Source organism: Kryptolebias marmoratus, linkage group LG4, assembly GCF_001649575.2.
Source record: "Kryptolebias marmoratus isolate JLee-2015 linkage group LG4, ASM164957v2, whole genome shotgun sequence".
Taxonomy (NCBI): Eukaryota; Metazoa; Chordata; class Actinopteri; order Cyprinodontiformes; family Rivulidae; genus Kryptolebias; species Kryptolebias marmoratus.
The window spans coordinates 8,727,469-8,748,246 of record NC_051433.1 but is presented as its reverse complement, the minus strand read 5'-3'; the positions used below and the strand labels follow the sequence as shown (position 1 = coordinate 8,748,246).

General features: G+C 36.9%; 1 protein-coding gene across 1 annotated transcript in view; it reads left to right on the top strand.

The window, feature by feature from the left end:
• The window catches only part of LOC108231539 (neurexophilin-2), a 47,992-nt gene extending 28,414 nt beyond the window's left edge, over positions 1-19,578 (top strand). The window contains exon 2 of the mRNA XM_017408624.3: positions 18,186-19,578. Coding sequence (XP_017264113.1) covers positions 18,186-18,986 — 801 coding nt within the window. The 3' untranslated portion in view covers positions 18,987-19,578. The remainder of the gene's footprint in view (positions 1-18,185) is intronic.
• The last annotated feature ends 1,200 nt before the right edge of the window (positions 19,579-20,778 follow it).

Genomic DNA, 20,778 nt, shown 5'->3' with positions numbered 1-20,778 from the left:
ACCTCTCTTTTGTGTGCTGAGTCACAACTGTTGGTCAGGGCCAGGTTGTAGAGGGTGTGGACCCCTGGGGTGGAGCTACTTTTGTGGCCCTGTTGACATTTTTGTTTTTAAGGCATACAAGTTACAATATTTGGTATGTTCATGTTAATTTCACGGTTTATAGTCACACAGAGTAGAACTGCTCTTATCTTTAATGTAATACCTAAAATCTGAAGCATTAAAAAAACTACAGACCTGCCATCTGAAATTATGAGGAAGATCTGTCACAGTTGAACCATTAATTAGTTAATTATTAATTAATTAATCAGCCAAAATAAATATTTTCAAACCATTATGGCTTAGACTTACACAGACTAATGGCATTTAGTAAAACTAGTAGTACTGTATTGACATTAAAACCTTTAAATTAAAGTGAAACACACCCAAAAACAATTGTTATTTGATGTTTAATAAATTGAATCTCTTCCTAATCATGTGGGCTTGCAAACATCCACTCATTAGAAACAATAATACTGTTTGAGAATGAACAAATAAAATGGTTCCCAAGTTGAGTTCGATAACCCACTGACCGTGGGTTGTAAAACAACAAGTGGAAGGTCTTGGTATGATTTATAAAAGTCAGATTTTGTCCTCTCCACTGATCTGTTATAGTAATTTCCCTTTGAAATGTCATTTCTTACCGTTTTCTTGTTCTTAATACTTCTGGTTCATGCACTACAAACACTTGGTTAAGGTTAGTTATTGAAGTATTTTGGTAAAGTAAAAACAAACATGTTCTACTTTTAATCATACATTGCAAAAACTCCTAATTTGTTGTTGAGCCTTAGAGAGGATTTTTTTTCAGTTATCAGAATATTTCATACCTATTGTGAAATCCCATCCTAAATGTTTAAAACTGGCTAAAGGAACACTGGTGGTTTTAACAACACACTTATGAAACCTTTAAGTTAGAATCTTATCATCAACAGAACTGAAGGCAGCACTGAGTCTAACTAAAATCGAAGCTCTGTGCAGTTGTTGTTGATCTTGAGGTCGTTGCTGACTTTAATTAGAGCCATTTCTGTGCTATGACTGTCTCTGAAACCCAAGTGCTACGTATCATAAATACTAAAATAGAAAAATGCAAGAGAGAAGGAAATACTGGAAGGAAGATTGGAGGGAAGTGGGGAAGTGGAAAGATCAAAGACTGAAGGAATTAAGGACGGGGGAAAGAAAAAGGCAACAGGAACCAAATCTAATTCTAGTTAAGGACGGAGAAAGTAAAACTAACACAACAAAAGAGAAAGGAAGGAAGAAAAATGGATGAACACAAAGGTGATGGAGGAATGTATGGATGACAGAAGACACTGAGGAAATTAGGAAAGAAGGGATCAGAGATGAGGGCAGTGTGTGGAGCAAAATTTATGTCAAGGAAGCAAGAAAAAGAGAAGATGGGAAAACAATGACACTGAAAAGAAAAATGGATCATGAGCACTCCAAGACAGCATGACTTCATCAAGACTGATATATATATATATATATATATATATATAAATAACAACAGATTTGAATGAAACTCTCAAAAATAACACATTGGATGTATTGTATAGCTACAACTAATTAACTTTTTGTGTCAATCTCCATCAAGACTGCCGCCACAGCTAAGTAACCTTATCAAACACAAAAATAGCAATAACCAGTTTTACAGATACTGAGCTAAAATTTGGAGTGGTAGCAGTTGAGACTCACCACCAACACATTTCCTGAGCACTAATTGATTAGGCAAGATCTTTTAAAAATATATATTTTAGTAAACTCTGTCGGTCCGTTTCCAATTTACTTCATGAACTACTGAGCGGATTTTATTGAAATTACCAAGAAATAATTTAGTACTTGTCCAGGGTGTACCCCACCTTTAACACAATGACTGCTGGAGATAGGCAACACCTTCCCAGAGACCCTTCATGAAAAAAGCAGGTCAAGAAAAAGGACAGATGCATAATCACTGTGTGTACTTAAAACTGATTAATTATTGAAGCCAACCCAATTTCAGATGACCTGGGAAAACACATAAATGGCTACAAGACAGCGAATCTTACAGATATTGAACTAAAATTTGGTGTGGTATTAGCTGAGCATCACCCCCAACACATACTTAGAGCATGACACATTGTACAATATTTAAATTATTTTTGGGCCACATATCTCTAACAAACTTCCGGATAAAACTTTGCTATGACAATATAAGAAGCTCACAACCTTTGCTGAATTGCAAAACAAAAAAGAGGGAAAAACCATTAAGGACCATTGAATAAAGTGAACACATTGACTTGGCAGAGATTGTGTGAGCATTATGAACAAACTTAATATACCCACAGCTTGTTACACTTTACAATTATGTTCCACAGGGGCCTTTACTGCCTTTAAGTAAGGAAGTATGCCCAGTAAAAACACAAAGGGGACCAATCACTGTGGTTATGCTCTGCAACGCTGCTGGTTACATTTTCAAGGTTGGCATGTTAGGCGTTAGAGAAGCTGTTCGCTGTAAGACTAAGGATGTGAAGAATAACCAATTTGTACTGATTCCCGGATGTACACGTACACGATGCAACCTCATTGGTAGAACAGCCTTGAACTGAGGCAGTTTTGAAATTAAATCTAGATGTATTGATTTATTTGCTTTTTGTGCCAATAAGATCTGATCTGTTTAATAACTAAAAGTCAGCAGCAGGTTTGTTTTTACACACAGACGTTCACTATAAAAAAAACAGACAAAAAACCTAAAGTACAGTTATGTTTGTGTGAAAAACAAATTTCCTCTCTTCAACTCTTAGAGTGGACGGCTCTTCTTCCGGCTCCCCTTCCTGCTGTTTAGCTGTCTTGTTTTCTGTTTTGCGACACCCACAGGTCAGAAAGCAGAACTGCAGCAGTAACAGAAACAAATACTAAAAATGTTCTCAAAGCAATACGAATCAACAAACACTCCAGGAAAAAAAAGATTAACTTATGTTTTATTCTTTATAATGCAGATAATACATTTTGCTGCTCACTTCTGAGTTCCTGAAAAAATTACTAAACACGTCTGCTGCTGGCAGGTTTATTCATTTTGCACAGAGACGCATTTTTTTCTATATTATTTATTAATTGTGAGTCATGGTTGGTCAAAGTGGTTTTTTTTTTCTTTGTTTGTTTTTTAGGCAATCAATAATTAGTCTCAACAACTGACACTGGACCATTCCTTTGCTTTGTTGTAGTATATTGTATTGAAACTCAATATGGTGAATCGAAACTCATATTGAATTGGGTTGCATCGCAATTAAAGGCAAAAAATTGTCCTGCATCATATCAGTTTTTGGTGACCATGTCTCTTTAATGAATCGAATCTACAGACCAAAGATGCACAACCTTATTTAGGATACTAGAATCTGTATTAATTTAATGCCAAATCAAAACCAAATTTTAAGGCATTCTTTTTAACGAATGTTGCTAATAAATAGACAAACCAACCAACAACATAATCTCCTAAAACACTTTATGGCAGAGGCACCCTGGATCCATTTAGACTTCATAAGAAAGAAAGAAGAAGAGCAGAATTAAATGCACAAAATGTAGAACAAATGTGAGAAAAAAAAAATCTTTTCAAAAACAAAGATTTAAAAAATCAAAGAAAAAGCAAACAGGACAAGACCCAAGTGAATGCATGTTGAGATGAAATGAAAGTAGTTGTCGGCAGCAGAACTGCAGGTGGTTAGGGAAAAAAATGGAAGTGAATGAAAAAGAACAGGTCTTTATTATAGTGAGTAACTTTGACACAGTCGCGTTGCGCCCAGTGCCAGTCCATCCGTCACCCAGCTCTCCTACTGATGAGCGCTGGAAACAAATCTGAGGAAGCTGGGCTTTATTTTGCCGCCTGGGTGACTTGTCTGAGTCGTCACAAGCCTGTGTCCCTGCATCCCTCCCCAGCTGACGTCTCCCAGGCTCAGTTTCACCCGCTGGGAATCTCTCCCGCCCGTCTCCGTCTCCTCCTATTCATTATGCAGATCGGGATTTTTTTTTTTTCTGTGCCAGTCCTGCATGTTTATTTGATTCTTTATTTATCTCAAATGTTGCTGCTGTTTATCTGTTTGCAGAGCGAGCGCGTATATGCGCTTGATAAGTTGTGAAACACAGAGGGCATCAATCACTGTCACTTAGCTGCTCAACATGTCAGCTGCAGACAGAGCCGTCCTCCAATCCTTTTACTGCTTAGTTTAACTTCGATGCATTTTCAACTCCTTCAATACATAAATCTGCGAGACGAGGAACAAGTGAGAGAAAAGGGAGGAGTGTTGGATGAGGACAAGTACTTCTGTGCTTTTGCAATCTGAGTCAAATATATGTTTACACATTCACAATTGAGAAATCCAGGAGCACGGTGTCAGATCTCATATTCTGGATGCCCGGGCTCAGCAGCCCACCCCCACCACAGGCCTCCTTTCTGTAGCAGACTTCTGCAACAGTTATTTAGATGAATGATTAAAGTTAAGGCACAGCCAGCGAGAGTCTCACCATTCTTATTTAAGGAAGAATGGGCAAGCTGTCATCTTTTGATGCATTGCCTGCCATTCTGCATGCAAACAGGACACGCTTCCTCCACAGTCCCTCCCTTCATTTCATATGTATCCCAAAAGACCTTCCTTAGTGATTGATCAGGTGCTTCTGTGGCATCACTGGAGACATGTGGGAAGTCTGCCCACCCAGCAAAGCAGACAAAAACACGCCCGCATGCTGATCTGATGTGATCAGAACAAGGATGAAGGGAGGATTACTGCAAACAGTTGATCTATGGCCTCCAAAGTCTGGCTCCTAAGAGGAAAACCCACTAAAGGCTTTGTAGATAAAGCTTAAAGGTTAGTTTTAACATTTTGTTTGGGCTACTTTTCAGCAAACTGAGTGAAGAAATGAAGATGTCTGCAGCACAAGGAACAACTTTTTGGTGTTTGCTTAGTGTTAGTTGCAAGATTTTAGTTGAGGAGAGCTTTATATATCATGCAGTTTAATTTTTACATTAGTTATTTACAAATAAATTTATTTAGTACAATGAATTATCTTTTATCAGTTTATTAAATACAATACAATTGAAATTGTATTGTATTCTATACATTTTAGTGTTTTTGCTAAAATAGTCACATAACCACAGATACATTTTTAAAAGATGCAAAAGCCTTAATAAAAGAAAGTCATCCTCATTTTCATGTATTATTATTATTGCAGTTTATTTAGTTTAGCATCCAAACACAGACCTGTGGGTACTAGCCTGCTAGGTGAAGAACCAAAAATGAATGAATGAATAAATAAATATAAATAAATAAAAATCCTTTAATATTTATTCAACATAATTGAAACAAAAGGTGCTACAGGTCAGGAGTCCAAACTCAAAAAGGCCAAAAGCTTCGAAAACAAGAAACAATGATCACAACAGAGATTTGAGCAGAAATACTGAGTAAAAAATAGAATTTTTTTTCAGTGATTTGGCCTTAGCAGCAAAACTACCACATAAATTGTTGAGGTCCAATATGGCGTTAACATTGTGTGTTTATTTGGCACTGGTGAAATGCAGTCTACTGGGAAAAGATCTTAAACATTTTCATTATTTCTCAGCCTTTCACAGAAGAAGGCGTTAACATGAGCCGTATGTTGTTGAGTTAGTGCAGAAGATGGGGGGGGGGGAACTGTTTATTTTGTTTTATGATGAAGTTTGTTTACTCATTTATTTATTTATTCAGTCATTCCTGTTTCTTTTTAAATATTTAAGTCACAACATATGCCAGGAAGGTTACAGCAAAGGGCGACAGATGGGAACAGTTTAGGTTACAATGCAAAAACAGAAGCACCTTTTGGAGTAAAATTTAACAGCATGAATCTGAGATTATAAAATGGCTTTTGCCCCATATTCAGATGACAGCTTTGATAGTTTTACTCATATACATGATTATAGAATAATACATAAAATAGTATAATAGTAATATAATATATTTTAAAAAAATCATTTTTACATGAAAAAATATTTAATTAATAAGTGTGTTTGTTTCAAAATGTTTAAGCTGCATTTTATTTGTGCTGCTGATTTGACTTTTAAAATAATACTTGACTAATGATAAGTCATTGACTCATCAGATAAACATAAAACTGCAGATATGTCCTGGAAACTGACTGCAAATATAACTCAAGCTGGATCTGCTTCTCTTGTTTGGATTAACCAACCTCAGTTATTTGTTTGTCTTATTGCAAATATACAGTTTGAACAGATAGATTGGTCAGATACATAGCTTAGATTTTATTTTCTTTTTTGCCCACATCAATCTGACCTTTTCCGACCTCTCTTTTACCACTCGATTTCTGCTGCAGACACATATGTTGGATTAACCCGTGGTGGTTTTGATAAGGTTAGAACCTTTATTTTCCAATTTGGACAATAATTGCAAATTTTTCAGCCAATCTCACCTACAGCAGCTTGGTAGTTTAGGTATTTAGTTAAAAACTACAATCTGTGGGGTCATTTAGCAGCTCATTCATGGTTTGGGCCATTTGCTGCATTTTCCTTTTCCCTCTTTTTCTACATTTATTGCTTCTTTCTTCTACCTTTACTATCAGCTGTGGCCATAGGCAGAAGGGCAATAGTGTTTTTGCCTTGCTGTATGTGTGTGTTTGTGTTTGGAGGTGTTGTATATTGCCAAAACATCTAATAAACAACTAGACAAGTCAGTTTTACAGTAACTGAGCTACAATTTGGTGTGTGGTCATTCCCAATACACAACCCAAATGCAAACTGATCGTGTGATATCTATTCATAAAACTTTGCCATTAGCTATTGAAGTCAGCTCTGTTTGTCTGTTAGCAAAATATCTCAAAAGCCACTGGATGGAATTTAATGAACCCTTCAGGAAATAATCATTGGATGTTCATCTACAACTGATTAACTTTTGGAGTCACCTTAATTTAATGTTTCTGCCAAAGCTAATCACCCTTACCAAACACTTAAATGCCTGTAACTGAGCCAGCTTTGCAGACACTGAGATAAAAATTGGTGTGGTAGCAGCTGAGAGTCATTCTGAACAAATACCTTGAGGGCTGACACATTGTGCCAGACCTTGCATGAGGCTGACAATAGTACGATTTATAAGGTTTGACAGCTAGAACTCTGTCCCTTTTCTTTATACGATGATTTTAGCTTAAAAATCTGGCATATAAGACAGTAGGTGATATGCATTTATTCAAGGAATGCTAGGCCTTTAAATCTAAAAAATATTTAAAATGCTCCCAAATTATCTCAGATGTTTTAAAAAAAAAATTAATCAGTGTGCAGGAATCTACACCGAACTATTATGTATCATAAATTGCAAGAGTGAAAGCCTCAAATCCAGGCTTACAGTATGATGAGGGCCAATGTGAAACAGAATGACTTTAATAAATAAACTGAACACAAAGGTGCTGCTACAGCAGTAAATCAAAAAGATAAAGCAGAGAGCAGTACATGAAAAATTAAACTGACAACGACAAAACCAGGAAGAAACAATGATATGACAAAGAACAGCTGAAAACCTGAACTAAACATAGTGTTGGTGCTGAAGGTTAACAAAGGGAAGGTGTGCTATTTTGGAGCTGAGACCGGGCAGGAGGGGAGCAGAAAGTAAAACCAACTTACAAAAAACAGACATGAAAAAGAGCAAATATCCATAAATCTAAATCATGCAAGAAGGAGAAAGATCAAAACAGCTAAACCACAATAACAGCATGTTTTACATATACTGTCCTGAGTAATGCAGGTGCACTGAGCTGTGCCCAGATGAGTCTTTTATTACCAGTTCTTCTTATTTTGCAGCTATAATTCCTGTGTGCTGAAATTCAGCCCTGAGTTGGGTTTTAGTAATTTTAGACTTGCTTCTGACTGTAAAGCCAACGGAACAGAAGGATGTGATGCACTGTGAAGGAGAGAACTTGCTTTAAACACCTTCCACTGTGACCTGCTGCTAGCTCCCTTTGCCACTAAATAAAGAGAAAACCTCTGCAGAGACTGAAACAGTTGATTTGTGGAACCAAAGGAGAAACACAAATGAAAAAAATGTCCAAACACATTTGAGTTTTCTTGCCGTTTTCAAACAATGTGCTGAGGATTTGTAAATCTCTCGCTCTCCATCCCAACTTAATTTTCTAATAATGTCAGCATATTACACTTATTTCAACGCGCAATATTTTCATATCTATTCTTTGTTGACATCAGATGCCAGATTAAAGTATTGCATCGTTCTTCTGTTTTTGCTTTTTTCGCTCTTTCTTGTTTAAAAACGTGAAACTTTCTTTTGCGCTCACAAAAAATGCTTATTAAATTTAGGCTTAAATTTGAAAAAGGGGCTTCATCCAAACTTAAATTATTTCAGAACTGCACTGGTCTTCTTGAAACAATATTAGAGATATTACTTCTCAAGAAACCCCTGATTATTCTCTTTGGGCTGAAGTGAGTCTCATTTTTGTCTTATTGCACTCATAATCTCACTCTGTGTCGTATATATATTGTCTTTTTACCTTTTTTCTCTTTCTTTGCACTTTCGCCTGATATTGTCTTACATACCTCCCTTTTTTCCATAGACTCTTTCTTATATTCGTTCTCTTTTTCTCCCTTGCTGTGTTATCTGCCTCAGCTCCATTTCCTTGCTCCCTGATACTCCCTGACTCAGTAGCTTTCATTTTCATGATAATCCAGAGACACCACTGGACTGCGAAATCGCTTTTACTGCCTCTTTTTTCTCCTTGCCCCCCTCTCTCATCATCTTCTTTCTTTCTCGCTTGCTTTCTTTTACTCCATTTCCCCCACTAGTCTGGTTTATCTTTTTTCCTCCTGGCTTTATTGTGCCTTTTGTAATTAAAAACCATTGTCAGTACTCCCGGTTTTTCCTTTTTTGGAGAGATTATAAAGTGTTAAAAGTTAACAAAGTTTTCTTTTTTAATGTAATACATGATTATTGTTCAGACAGAATGAACTCACTGTCCTGCTGTGAGATCAGATTGAGTAAAAATACTTTGCATCAAAGTTTGGATGTGGCAAATATCCAAGACAAATCAAAGTTTTGGGAATTTATACATTTTTTACTATTTATATTAGAGAGCTATAGCCATTTTGGTGTTGCCTAAAGCAATTTAGTTAATGAGTTGTAGATCTACTCAAATAATTACTTTCTGCAAGTTTTATTAAAAGTCATCCAGTGGCTTATGGACTATTTTACTAACAAACAGTGTTGACGCCAACATTTAATGTCAAAGTTTTAAGCAAAAATCTTGCACAATGTGTAGCACTTAGAGTATGTGTTTGAGGTGTGTCTCAGTTACCACCACACCAAATATTAGCTCAATATCTGTAAAACTGCCTGAGTTTGACTTTTCTTTTGTTTGTTTGTTTGGTAAAATACCTTAGCTGTGGCAGCCAACTTGAATATGTTTGACTTCAAAAGGTAATCAGTTGTAGATGTACATCCAATGAACACTTTTGCAGAGTTTCATTAAATGACATATTTGCTAAACTGACAAACAAACACAAAAAACACTTTTTTTTATCTTTGATGACAGGCAATAACTAAAATAATAGGTGGAACAGTTGATGAGATTTTAGGAGATTTACTTGAAGCTTTTTTTTTCGACGTTCAACAGAAAGCATTTCAGATTTTTTTTAAATATTTTTTTTATTTTTGTAAGTCTCCAACTCAAATTCTTTGTCATAATCAAGAAACAATTAGCCCATTTCTTGTGCTTTTCTATGTGCTGCCAAAAACAAGTCTTTGTCACATCTGAAAATCAGATTTTCCTTCTTCAATTTTTAAGCAAATAGATCTCATGCAACTCTGGCTGTAAAGGACTAAAATCACTCATGTAGTTCTTAATGATTGAGACGTTTGTCTAGACAGAAGATGCAGAACTGTCAAGTGAAAATGGCCTTTCCTGCAAGATCTGCAAGAAGCAAGCATAACACTGGGTTATAAAATCAAGCAAACATGTTTGAAAATGATATGTTAGTACTTTAGGCAAGCAGGATTACGGAAATGGAAACATAGACGTCTGTCCTAAGGCTAATAACAAGCTGCTGAATAAAAAGGGTGCACAATCAAACTATTTCTGCTGGATTGCTCCTAAACTTTAAATTCTGTGCCTTAATGTGCTGATCTCATAAAGTACTAGAAAGCAAGAAAAATAATTCATATGGTTCAGTTTTCTTATGGCAGATGCACAAAATGCATGCCAAGGCCAGTATACACTCTTTTACTATCGTATATGGGGCAACTTTGCCACATAGTTTGAATAATCTTGGACTTTTTGTAAACTATGTAACATGACTGAATAAACTACAACTTCGCATTAATGATTTATTTCAATCAAATCTTTTATCTTTGATAAATTTCTGAAAATATCAATTTTTCTCAATGAATTTTCGTAAAGAATGTAACTATACATCACTGTGGTGTCAAAGGGTGTTACTGCGTACTGCCATGAAAATGTAGTTCAGGTCTTAAGGTCATTTAACCAGCCTCCCACCAGACAGCCTCACAAGTCATCAGAATGGCCTTAAATATGAGAAACCGTCTCATGTACATTACATTAATCTGAGCAAATTTGACTTGATAAAAACCAGCCCCTGTGGGACGTTTCAGGTCTCGCTTCAATAAGCAAAGTGAAGACCTCAGAAATCCAGAAGCTATTTGGAGCAGTCAAAAGCCCAAATTCTTCCAATAAAACGGATCAGTGAAGGTGCCTTAGGCAATTTCAGTAGGTACCAATATAACCTGTAGCACCGCAGTGCATGTGCAGGAGTATTTTTACAGGGATTTCAAACTTTGTCTGTTATGAACATGGCAGGACTGCTGTGGAAATACAGACGTGTCTGAAAAGAGGAGTACGAGTGCCGCTGTGATGAGCCGGCTGCTGTGGCTGCAACCTGGAGCTGAGGAGCTTGTGAATACGACTTCACACAGAGCAGTTAATCAGCACAATGGAGATGGAAATCAGTTATCAATTTGGCTATATGGCATCTTCCAATTACTAACTCATCCAGTAATGATGAAACTAGAATGTGAGAAGATTCATAAAAGAAGAAGAAGAGATGCTGAGGCACTGAGTAAAAAATTTGAAAAACTCTGTCGTTTTGTTTTTACATACACCTCCCATTTTAGTCTGAAAGTGGGTTTGTTCTTGTGCTTTTAGTTCACACCTGTTTTAACTTAACATAACACCTATAGTCTTTCTGCCGTTCTGACTTTCAAGCTTTCACTACATACATGTAATTACATTTTTTACTCTAACCTTGCTGCCTGTTTCTGGTCACTACAACACCCTTGGATATCCCTGCTGCTTAGACATTTTGGCTTTCAGACTTTGCTTTTTTTATTTGGGGCCTAACCTCAGGTTCAAATCTGGGTTTCAAGTATTGCAGATGGATGACAAAAGATTATAACTGCAGTTGGCACACCTATTGATAAGAACTGCTTCCCATCCCTTCATACATTTTCTGTAGGTGGTAGATCCTGTTCAGGGCTGCGGGAGCTGGTGCTTATCTCCAGCAGTCAACAAGCAAAGGCGGGTACACCCTGGACAGGTCACTAGTCCATCGCAGGACCAAACAGGGACAAACAGCAATGAACTCGCATGTTTTTGGTAATATGGGAGGAAATTTTAGTATCAGTGGGGGGAAAAACAAATAAAAAAAATCATGCAAAGTCCTCGCAGAAAAGTCTCCTGGGATCTTCTTGCTACAAGACAACAGTACTACCTGCTCCACTATACATCCCTGTTAAACTATTATAGTATTTTTATTTCTTGCAAAGATTAGTTGCAACTGAACATGTAAGTTTATCACATTCTTTAAAAACAGGCATTCACACTGTTAATTTAATAGAACACATTTTTAATTGTCACTTATGGTAAAGTGATATAAATCAGCTGATTAATTTATGATTCATGTTGGCAAATTGTTTTTTTGCCAGCTTTCCTTCCTGTTATCCAGTGAGCTGTTTAAACATGTTGCTTCCTGTGAAAACTTTAAAATAGAAATATAAAAAAAAAACTATAATCATTTAAATTCCTTAGAAATACATTTTAAAGGCATTTTATTTCATTCAATTTGAACCAAGATCATTTAAGATTAAAGGTCTAGCATTCCTTAAAGGAATCATATTGCCTTCTACCTTTTTATACCAGATTAACTAAGATCTACTTAGGAAGAAATGAAGTTTTAGTCATATCGGTCAAATCTTGTAAACAATGTTATGTGCAATTTCATACAATATTGCAAGATCCTGCAAAATCTGTTAGACCTGAAAGTATATGTTGAGGACAACTCTTGTATTACATCAAATTTTAGCCCAATATCTGTAAATTTCACTGAGTTGTAGCAATTTCTGTACTGGTTAAGATCTATTAGCTATGGTGGGCTTCTTAAATTGGATTGACTCTAAAGATTAATAGCTTTAAGATGGACATCCAGTTATTTATTCTGGAAAGTTTCATTAAAATTCGCCCTGTGCTTCATGAGGAATTTTGCTAACAGAGCTGACTCAGTTAGGTTTAAGGAACAGAGTTTGTGCAATCAGTTAGCTCTCAGTGTATAAAATGGGTACCAGTCTCAGCTCCTACCACACCAAATTGTAGCTCAATATCTGTCAAACTGGTTGAGCTGTGGCAACCATCTTGAATTGGATTGGATCCAAAGGTTCACTACTTGTAGATATTCATCCATTGATTTCTTTCATGAAAATCTGTCCAGTGGTTCTAGAGATATTTTGCTAACAGACAGACAAATGAGCACACACAGACACGTGCAGTATCATCTCAGGGTTCATAGCAATAAAACAATTGTCTTTATTTTGGAATACTTTAATTACACCTGCACAGTTTTATATATATAATTTATGTTATTTACCTTTTTGAGAATTGGTGAAGAATCATTAAACTTAACTTCATGCTATAATGAAAGTGTATTTGGTTGCACATCTTGTACCCAGTTGGTGTCTTCAGGCTGCTGTAAATTGTAGTAAAACTTTTGAAACAGAAAACAGTCAGTGAGATGAGAGCCTGTGGTTTGTAGTGTGGTGGGAGTGGAGCAGTACATTTGACTCCTCTGTGTGACAGTAGATCAATGCGCCCTGGAGCACAGATAGAAATGAATTGATTGCCACCAATAAAACTCCAATTAAACAAAGGAACAAGCCTCGGAGATGAGCAGCTCTCATCTTCACATCAGTCCTCAAAGAGGGCGGGAGTCGGATGTGGGCTGGGGGAGCCGGTGAACCTTGTTCATTTCCTCTGAATGTTTTTGCCATCAGAGAGGTGTGGAAGTTATAGATGAATGTAAGAGTGAGCAAACTGCAGACAGAGGAGCAGATAGCTGATAGAGAGAGCATGGAAGAAAGCGAGAGTGGTGTAACAATTGATCCAAAGCATTCCTAATGATGAAAAGACATCTTAATTGTGATGACGTGATATATCAGGTTTCAGCAGTCAATTGTGGAGCTCATTTGACCTTATTTAATTAGTTAGTATCTCTTTCCTCCCTTAACTCATCTATATTTGCAGTAAGGTGAGTCTTGTTACTTGTGACTAACTATCTTATCTGTACTTGCAGCCTCCTTATTGAACAATTCAAACATTTTATTCTTGCATGTACTTCCAAGTAGGTTATAGGCCTCCATCTAGGCTGCAACTAAGTATGCTTTTTGCTCATATGAAGCTCCAAATGAAGTTAAAAGATGATTCATGTTCCCCTTTCCTGGAGAATGTACAAGATCTCCTTACTCCCTCTTCTCCTTCTCTTTCTTCTTCACTAATAACATTTTCTTCACTGTATCGTTCTATCTCCCAAGCTCTGTAATCTGATTGTTCCTTCAATGATTGTGCTGTTATTGAGTTGCCTGTATCATACATATGTATAAGTCCACCACAATACTTATTTCACCTTCTGCTTCTTTTTTTTTCTTCCTCCAGTATCCAACCAAACAAGAATATCCACAATAATACTATGATAAACACATGTAAGGTTGGCACTGTGATGAGCTCGGCAGAAAGTCGTAAGAAGGGACTGAGCACAGGGCGGTCAGAAATTCTGATTGTATGACAACTTTTAGTATTTTGAGTTATTTTGTTAAAAGACAAACAAGTTTTAATCCTAAAGTTATTGCTAACATTTCAAGCAAACATTTAGTGTAATGAGTAGCACTTGTAGTATGTGTTGTGACTCTCAGCTACAACTACACCAAATTATAGGTCAACATCTGTAAAGCTGACTGAATAATAGCCATTTTTGAGTTTTCTAAGGTCAGTTTGCTGTGTCAGCTATTTTAAATTGTGTTGAATCCAAAAGCTGATCTGCTGTGAGTGTCCATCCAATGAATATTACTTGAAAGTATCATTAAAATCAATCCTGTGGTTCATTGGATATTTTGATAACAGACAGGGTTGACTGCAAATAGTTAAGGACAACATTTTAAACTGAGATATTAAGCCATCTGTTAACTCTCAGAATATGTGTTGTGAATCTCTCTTACCTTTTTTTTTCTTAAAAAAGGAGTGATGATTGGTGCTCCAGGAAATGTAAAATTAACTAGTCTAATAACCATAAAATGGTGATCTGGTGTTTATTATCAGAAACAGCTGAATTTGTCTTTTCAATGAGGAGTACATTTCAAGGGGTTTCCTCTACTTCAGCCATCATACACAGCTGACTGACAGCTCACATTCACCAAGGAAGGGGGAGTGTTAGTCACTACACAATGACCAATCAATAAAAACAGTTTAAATCACACAAACCTCTGCAGGTAAGATAAAAAAAATGTTTTGAAACCGTTAAAAAAATTGTTTGTTTAGTCAACTTCTTTCAAAAGTTGGCACACTTTGCAGAGGTCTTTGTGAAATGTCTGTGACGTGTTTTGCTCAAAACACTACAGAAACAAAGAACTACAACCCTCTTAAATTTGATTCAGCTGCCTTTTTCAGCAGCGAGTTTTCAGGTGGGGTTTTAGGGGAGTGGAGCACTATCTAAAAACAATTGTGCATTTAATGCCAATTTAAAGATTTACATCCAGTCTCACCATGCCACGGCATCTAAGAACTTTGACTATTACATTATATTTGATGTTTGCAAACCATATGAACTCTATACCTGTTTAATATGTTTAATGCCAGCACAGTTTTAGTATGAGCTTGAGAATGTATCATACAGACCAGCCTTCTGGTGCCACAGCTCAACACAATGAGCTCCTAGGTTTAAATTTCTCTAGTTATATTTTGTGCGTTTGTTTAAGATCCACACTGTACTGTGCTTCTAGCAGCAGTCATCCTGTAAGGAAAATATCCTAAGAAAGTTGCAAAAACATTTTATTTTTTTGCTTTTTATAGGTTTTCTCTTTTCCTTATAGTGTTTTAACAATTTGTGAAAAATGTTTCATTGTTCAAAAACATGACGTTCTAATATATAATATGCAACAAAATGCCAAAACAAACAGCACCATTCATTCTTACATAGATTGCAGCATATCTTGTCACTTTGAGAAAAAGTGTATGTAATTTTGTTTTGTTTTGTTTTTTTCATGATGAAGCATGCACTTTTCTGTAATGTCTTTTTTAACCTCAAACATCAACAAAAATATACTTTGTTTTGATTTAACCAAACTTGTGCATGCTATTCATTTCTCAAATGTAAGCTGTAAGCCTCAGTGTGTCTGTTAGTACAGTGCCTGCTGTTTATTTGTGGGTGTGTGTGTGTATCACTGCAAGAGTACTTAATCGGCTCTTTATCACTCAGGCGGTACCCCTCTGGCTATCACTCTCAAAGTTACCTCTCATTTATTGTAACTTAAGTGAATAACATCTCAGGATGCAAAAAAGCATGGAGCTTTATTTCTCAAACTGTCAGTCTTTCACAGATGCAGTAGCCTGATATGACCTTATAGCAAGCATTCGCTGTTTCAAAAAGTCCATAACTTATGGATTTCACGTCAAGGAAAAACATCTGATATTTCTTCTAACAAACCCTCACCCTTTAAATGGATTTACTGTCAAGCAAAAAAAATTTCATATTTATGCTAATGGAAAGTCCATCTGTTTATTGGTTTTTGTTGGCATTTTATTATTTTCCTGCCTCAAATGAAGAGGCCCTTCCTGCACACTCATCTTTTACCCATCTATTGATGTTTGCTAAAGTTGCTGACTGGGAACAGCTGCTTTAGTCGGACTTACGACCAACCTCGGACCCCACATTTTTAGCTTCACACTGTTGACCCTGAAGGTTAGATCGAGGTTCATGTTTTGATGTTGCCTCCGAGGATGGTTAAGGATTATGATGATTATGCTACTTTGAGCTCTGTGCCGTACACTTGAGAAATGATTAGGACTGCACCAGCAGAGTGTTAGCCTGACAGATGGCAACACATGGAGATAGCTGACAGCACTGCTGACAGCGCGTTCACAGGAAGTCCCCGTATTGCTTGCACTGTGCTCACTGTTTGTTGCTGTATATATTCTCATGTTTTTTTTCTGCCATCAACCAAAACGTATTTCTACCCGTCAATGCCAAAATCAGCTCACATCACAAATTCGCCAGCTTAAAATTGCAAGGCCCCGGCATACGCCTTCTGTCATGGCACAAAAGGGAATAGGGGTGTGTTAAAAATCTGCAGTAGACATTATCCCAGTCACTTGTCATTTATCAAAACCTTTCTTTGTTGGCAATTCATTCCTCCAGCGGTCAATAAGCTTTCTGTTATTTTCCTTCCAATCAATCTACTTAGAAATCCGCTCTGCAACCATGTTAATGAATGGCGAGCAGAAATAGAGATAGTTTAATTGAATGACTGAATACATTAGGAGCTGTATTGACTGCTGTACTTTTACTTCTATGAATAGCAATATGTGGGTGTTATTAGGCTCCATGATTGATGAAAATGAGGCTTGCACAAACCTGTCGGCTTTCAGTGCCTTGCACAGGAGTGATGGAATACAGAAACTGTCCTTGCATGAGTACATACAGAGATGTAATCCTGTAGTGCCGAAATGTTGCTTTTGTCTTGGGGTATGAGGTTGTTTTTTCCACTAGGAGAATAGTTTTAAACTCCATCCAAATGCGCCCTCTGGGGAAGCGAATGAAACCCCTCTCAATAGTTGTAATAATTCTCACTGTCACTTCACGACGGCTTCAAGCTAGAAGTTTGCATTTGTGCAAATACTGTGTTGTTGATTGTGTGTGTGCATATAAGCGTAGGGATGGCAGTGATGTGATAGATGAGACATGAAAGAGAGCAGACCAAAATTTCCAGTCAATCAGCCCCGTGAATAACCACCGAGGCTGTGGATTAAAGGCAGAACGCTGTCTGAACAAAGACCCACATCCATTACCTTATGCACAGAGTTGTTTTTCCTCTCTCGAGCAACTCTGACAACAAAATTAAAGTGTGTTAACAAAAATAGATGGTTTTGTTTTCTTTATTTCAGGAGATGAAACGTAGCAACATCTAACAGCGAGGATGCTTGAGGACATAAAAGTTGTGTGAAAGAAAGAAAGAAGAGAACAGAGAAGTGACCTTTGTAACTTTTAAGAATGTAGGAAATTGTGTAAAATAAAACGGGTCACAACAGAATTATTTAACATGATGTATGTTTGGCTTTATAGAATGAGACTGAAATGAATTATTTCAAAGAAAAGCGATAAAGTCTGAGAAAACACTGGTTGAAGGTTGTTTGTTTTACTCCAAGTGTTCATTGTTGTTCTGCTTTTACCTGAGCATGAAAAAAAAGCTTGAAATGGTGCCTTTTATTTAATCTACCTTTGAGTATGATGCAAAAAAAGTGTTTTTAACAATAAGTTTTAGATGGATTTGTCATTTAAAAGGGACATGTTATAAAACACAAAACTTTTTTTGTTTTTGATAGCGTATATTGGGGTATTTGAAGTCATTACCATCTCAAACACACCGAACCTTGTCTCTTTTTTGTAAAAATGGTATATTTTGACTGTAGCCTATCAAAGACCACAGGAAATCATGTCAACTTGTAAAAACATATTGACAGTGGAGTGTTTTGCCTAATATAGAAACACCTGATATGTTAGGTTGGTGCGAAAGCATAACTTGTGCCAAAACGTATTAAATATTAAATATTCATAACTTTTATCTTGTTTTTTTCTTTATTTCCTTTAGGTCCAAGGGTTGGAGAAGCAAGTGGACTTCTCGGATTTGGGCCCTGTTGGGTCGGTGATGAAGACTCTTCCATATGGCATGGGTGGAGGCTCAGCGGGAGGAGTTGTTAAGCCACCGTATCAAACCCGCATATTCTCCACATCCATCGACCAGACACCCTTGAAGTCCAAGCCACCCACCTATAGTTTCTATAATCCATACGACTCAGGCCGGAACCAGTCCCTGCTACTCGATCAGACTGGCTACCGCTCCAAGCGCAAGCCCTCCCTAAAAACAAACATGAAGACCAAAAAGATCTTCGGTTGGGGAGACTTCTATTTCAGCGTTAAGACCGTGAAGTTTAGCTTGTTGGTGACAGGGAAGATTGTGGACCACATCAACGGAACGTTCACCGTTTACTTTCGCCACAACTCGTCCAGCCTGGGGAATGTGTCGGTGAGCATCGTGCCACCGTCTAAAGTGGTGGAGTTTGAGGTTCTTCAGCAGCTGCACCCTCACACCCAGCAGGACATCCAGATCCAGGACACGCAGCAGTCCACCATCGACCCCAAAGAGGGAAAGACCCTTAACTGTAGGGTCGAGTATGAGAAAACCGACAGATCAAAGAAATCAAAACCCTGCCTGTACGATCCGTCTCAGACCTGCTTCACAGAGCACACTCAGTCCCATGCTGCCTGGCTCTGTGCCAAACCCTTCAAGGTGATCTGCATCTTCATCTCTTTTTTAAGCATTGATTACAAGCTTGTTCAAAAGGTGTGTCCGGACTACAACTTCCAAAGTGAGCGCCCTTATTTCGGATAAGTAGAAGAGACTCAAGTGAACAAAAAGACAAAGACAATGTTAACTATCACAACAATGAGTATAATGATGACGATGGAAATGATGCTCATATTGATAACAAGTGAAAAGGCGCGGGACGATTTTATTTTTCCTCTGAACTGCTGTGAATTGTGGATCTAAATAATGTATAATCAGAGTTACGGATGATTAGGGTCTGGTGAATTTCTCTGACATATTTTCCAAACTTTGTATTTGTTAACCTCTGTTTTTATGTTTTCTTTTCTGTAAATAATGTACTCATCCCCAGCAGACTTTATTGTTTTTAGATATATGTTTTTCGGTGTTATTACTTTCTGCGGTTGGAAAATTCAGTTAAAAACAACCCGAATGGGTATTATTATACCCTCTGAGTACAGACTGAGCCTGTTAGGCAGCTGTGCTATGCCATTGCTGTGTGGCAGACATAATGTTATGGTAGACTGACTGTTAATCATCCTCTCAGCTCTACATTTCAAACCATGGATATAAGAGAGTTATATGTATGAGAAATGCTATGCTGGATATGCATACAATATACTGTATGAACAAGCACATTAAAATCTCTTTAACTGTCTGTCTTTCACTGGTGTTCATTTGTAGCTTAAAGCAGGATTGCAGGGCACAAGCTGTGCACCAGTCATGTTATCTAACAAAGCGAGGACGCTGATGATTTAAGCCACATTTTTTCTTGATTAGAAATTCAGTCTTTCAGTGAAGATATACTGTACAAATTCAATTTCCCTAAAAATATATTGGAAAGCTCATTATGGATTAAATTTTAACATAAAAACCAACCGTGAAATATTCTCAAGATTATAATTATAATGTTTCTCTTTTTTAAAAGAACCTTATTTTTACATAAATAGTCACACATTCAGTCAGTCAGGTTTGCACCTGCACCTTAAATTTAATCCACACTTTGTTTTTGCTTGTTCAATAATCATAATCAGCAGTGTGGAGCTAAATGAATATTTTGGTATGTCAGCGGCTCAGGGCTGAGGGCTGGTAAGTGTTTTCCTCTTTGTTCCACAGAATGTCTGCAGAACTTCAGTGAAGAATCACCAAACAAGTTTCCTGTTTCAGATTCTCAATTAGAACCTACATTTGTGTTTGAGTGCAGATGAAACTGCCAGTACATATAAAGAAAAACCTTCAAACACTGTGCAAATTTAAGAGTTTAGGATGTAAAAGCTCTCAACAAAATTAAAAGGCTGATTTTACAGACGTGTCCACAATGATGCAAAAATGCATTCCTTCAGGATCTAAAGGTGTACTTACTTTTTAAAAAAATACATCTAATAGGTATTATTTTTCTTTTAAAAAAATATATTTTCTGGTATTGTTCATATATTCTACATCTGGTTATAGACAGTGTTCCAAACAGAAACAAATCACTGCACATATAATTCATGCTTCAGATAACAATAGGCCTACTTCTACTTGTCGAGTGGGATTTTTATGAGAACGATTCTGCTGATTTCCTCCTGTATGTTCCTCAGTTTGAAAGAAAAATATCAAATAAAAGGTTTTCAAAATGACATCACACAACATATTAAGTTCACGGTAAACTTTGTGGATCTTAATTTGTGTGTCTCTGTGTTGGATCTGAGAAACCATTCAGTCTATACCTCTCCACCAGCTCACCTGTGACCACAAGACAAAGTAAGTATAACAAATTAAAATCATGAATGATTGGAAAATCTGAAAGGCTGTAGAACAGCACAGCTCAACAAAACTTTCAAAAGTTGGACTGTAACGCTTACATAAACAAAGG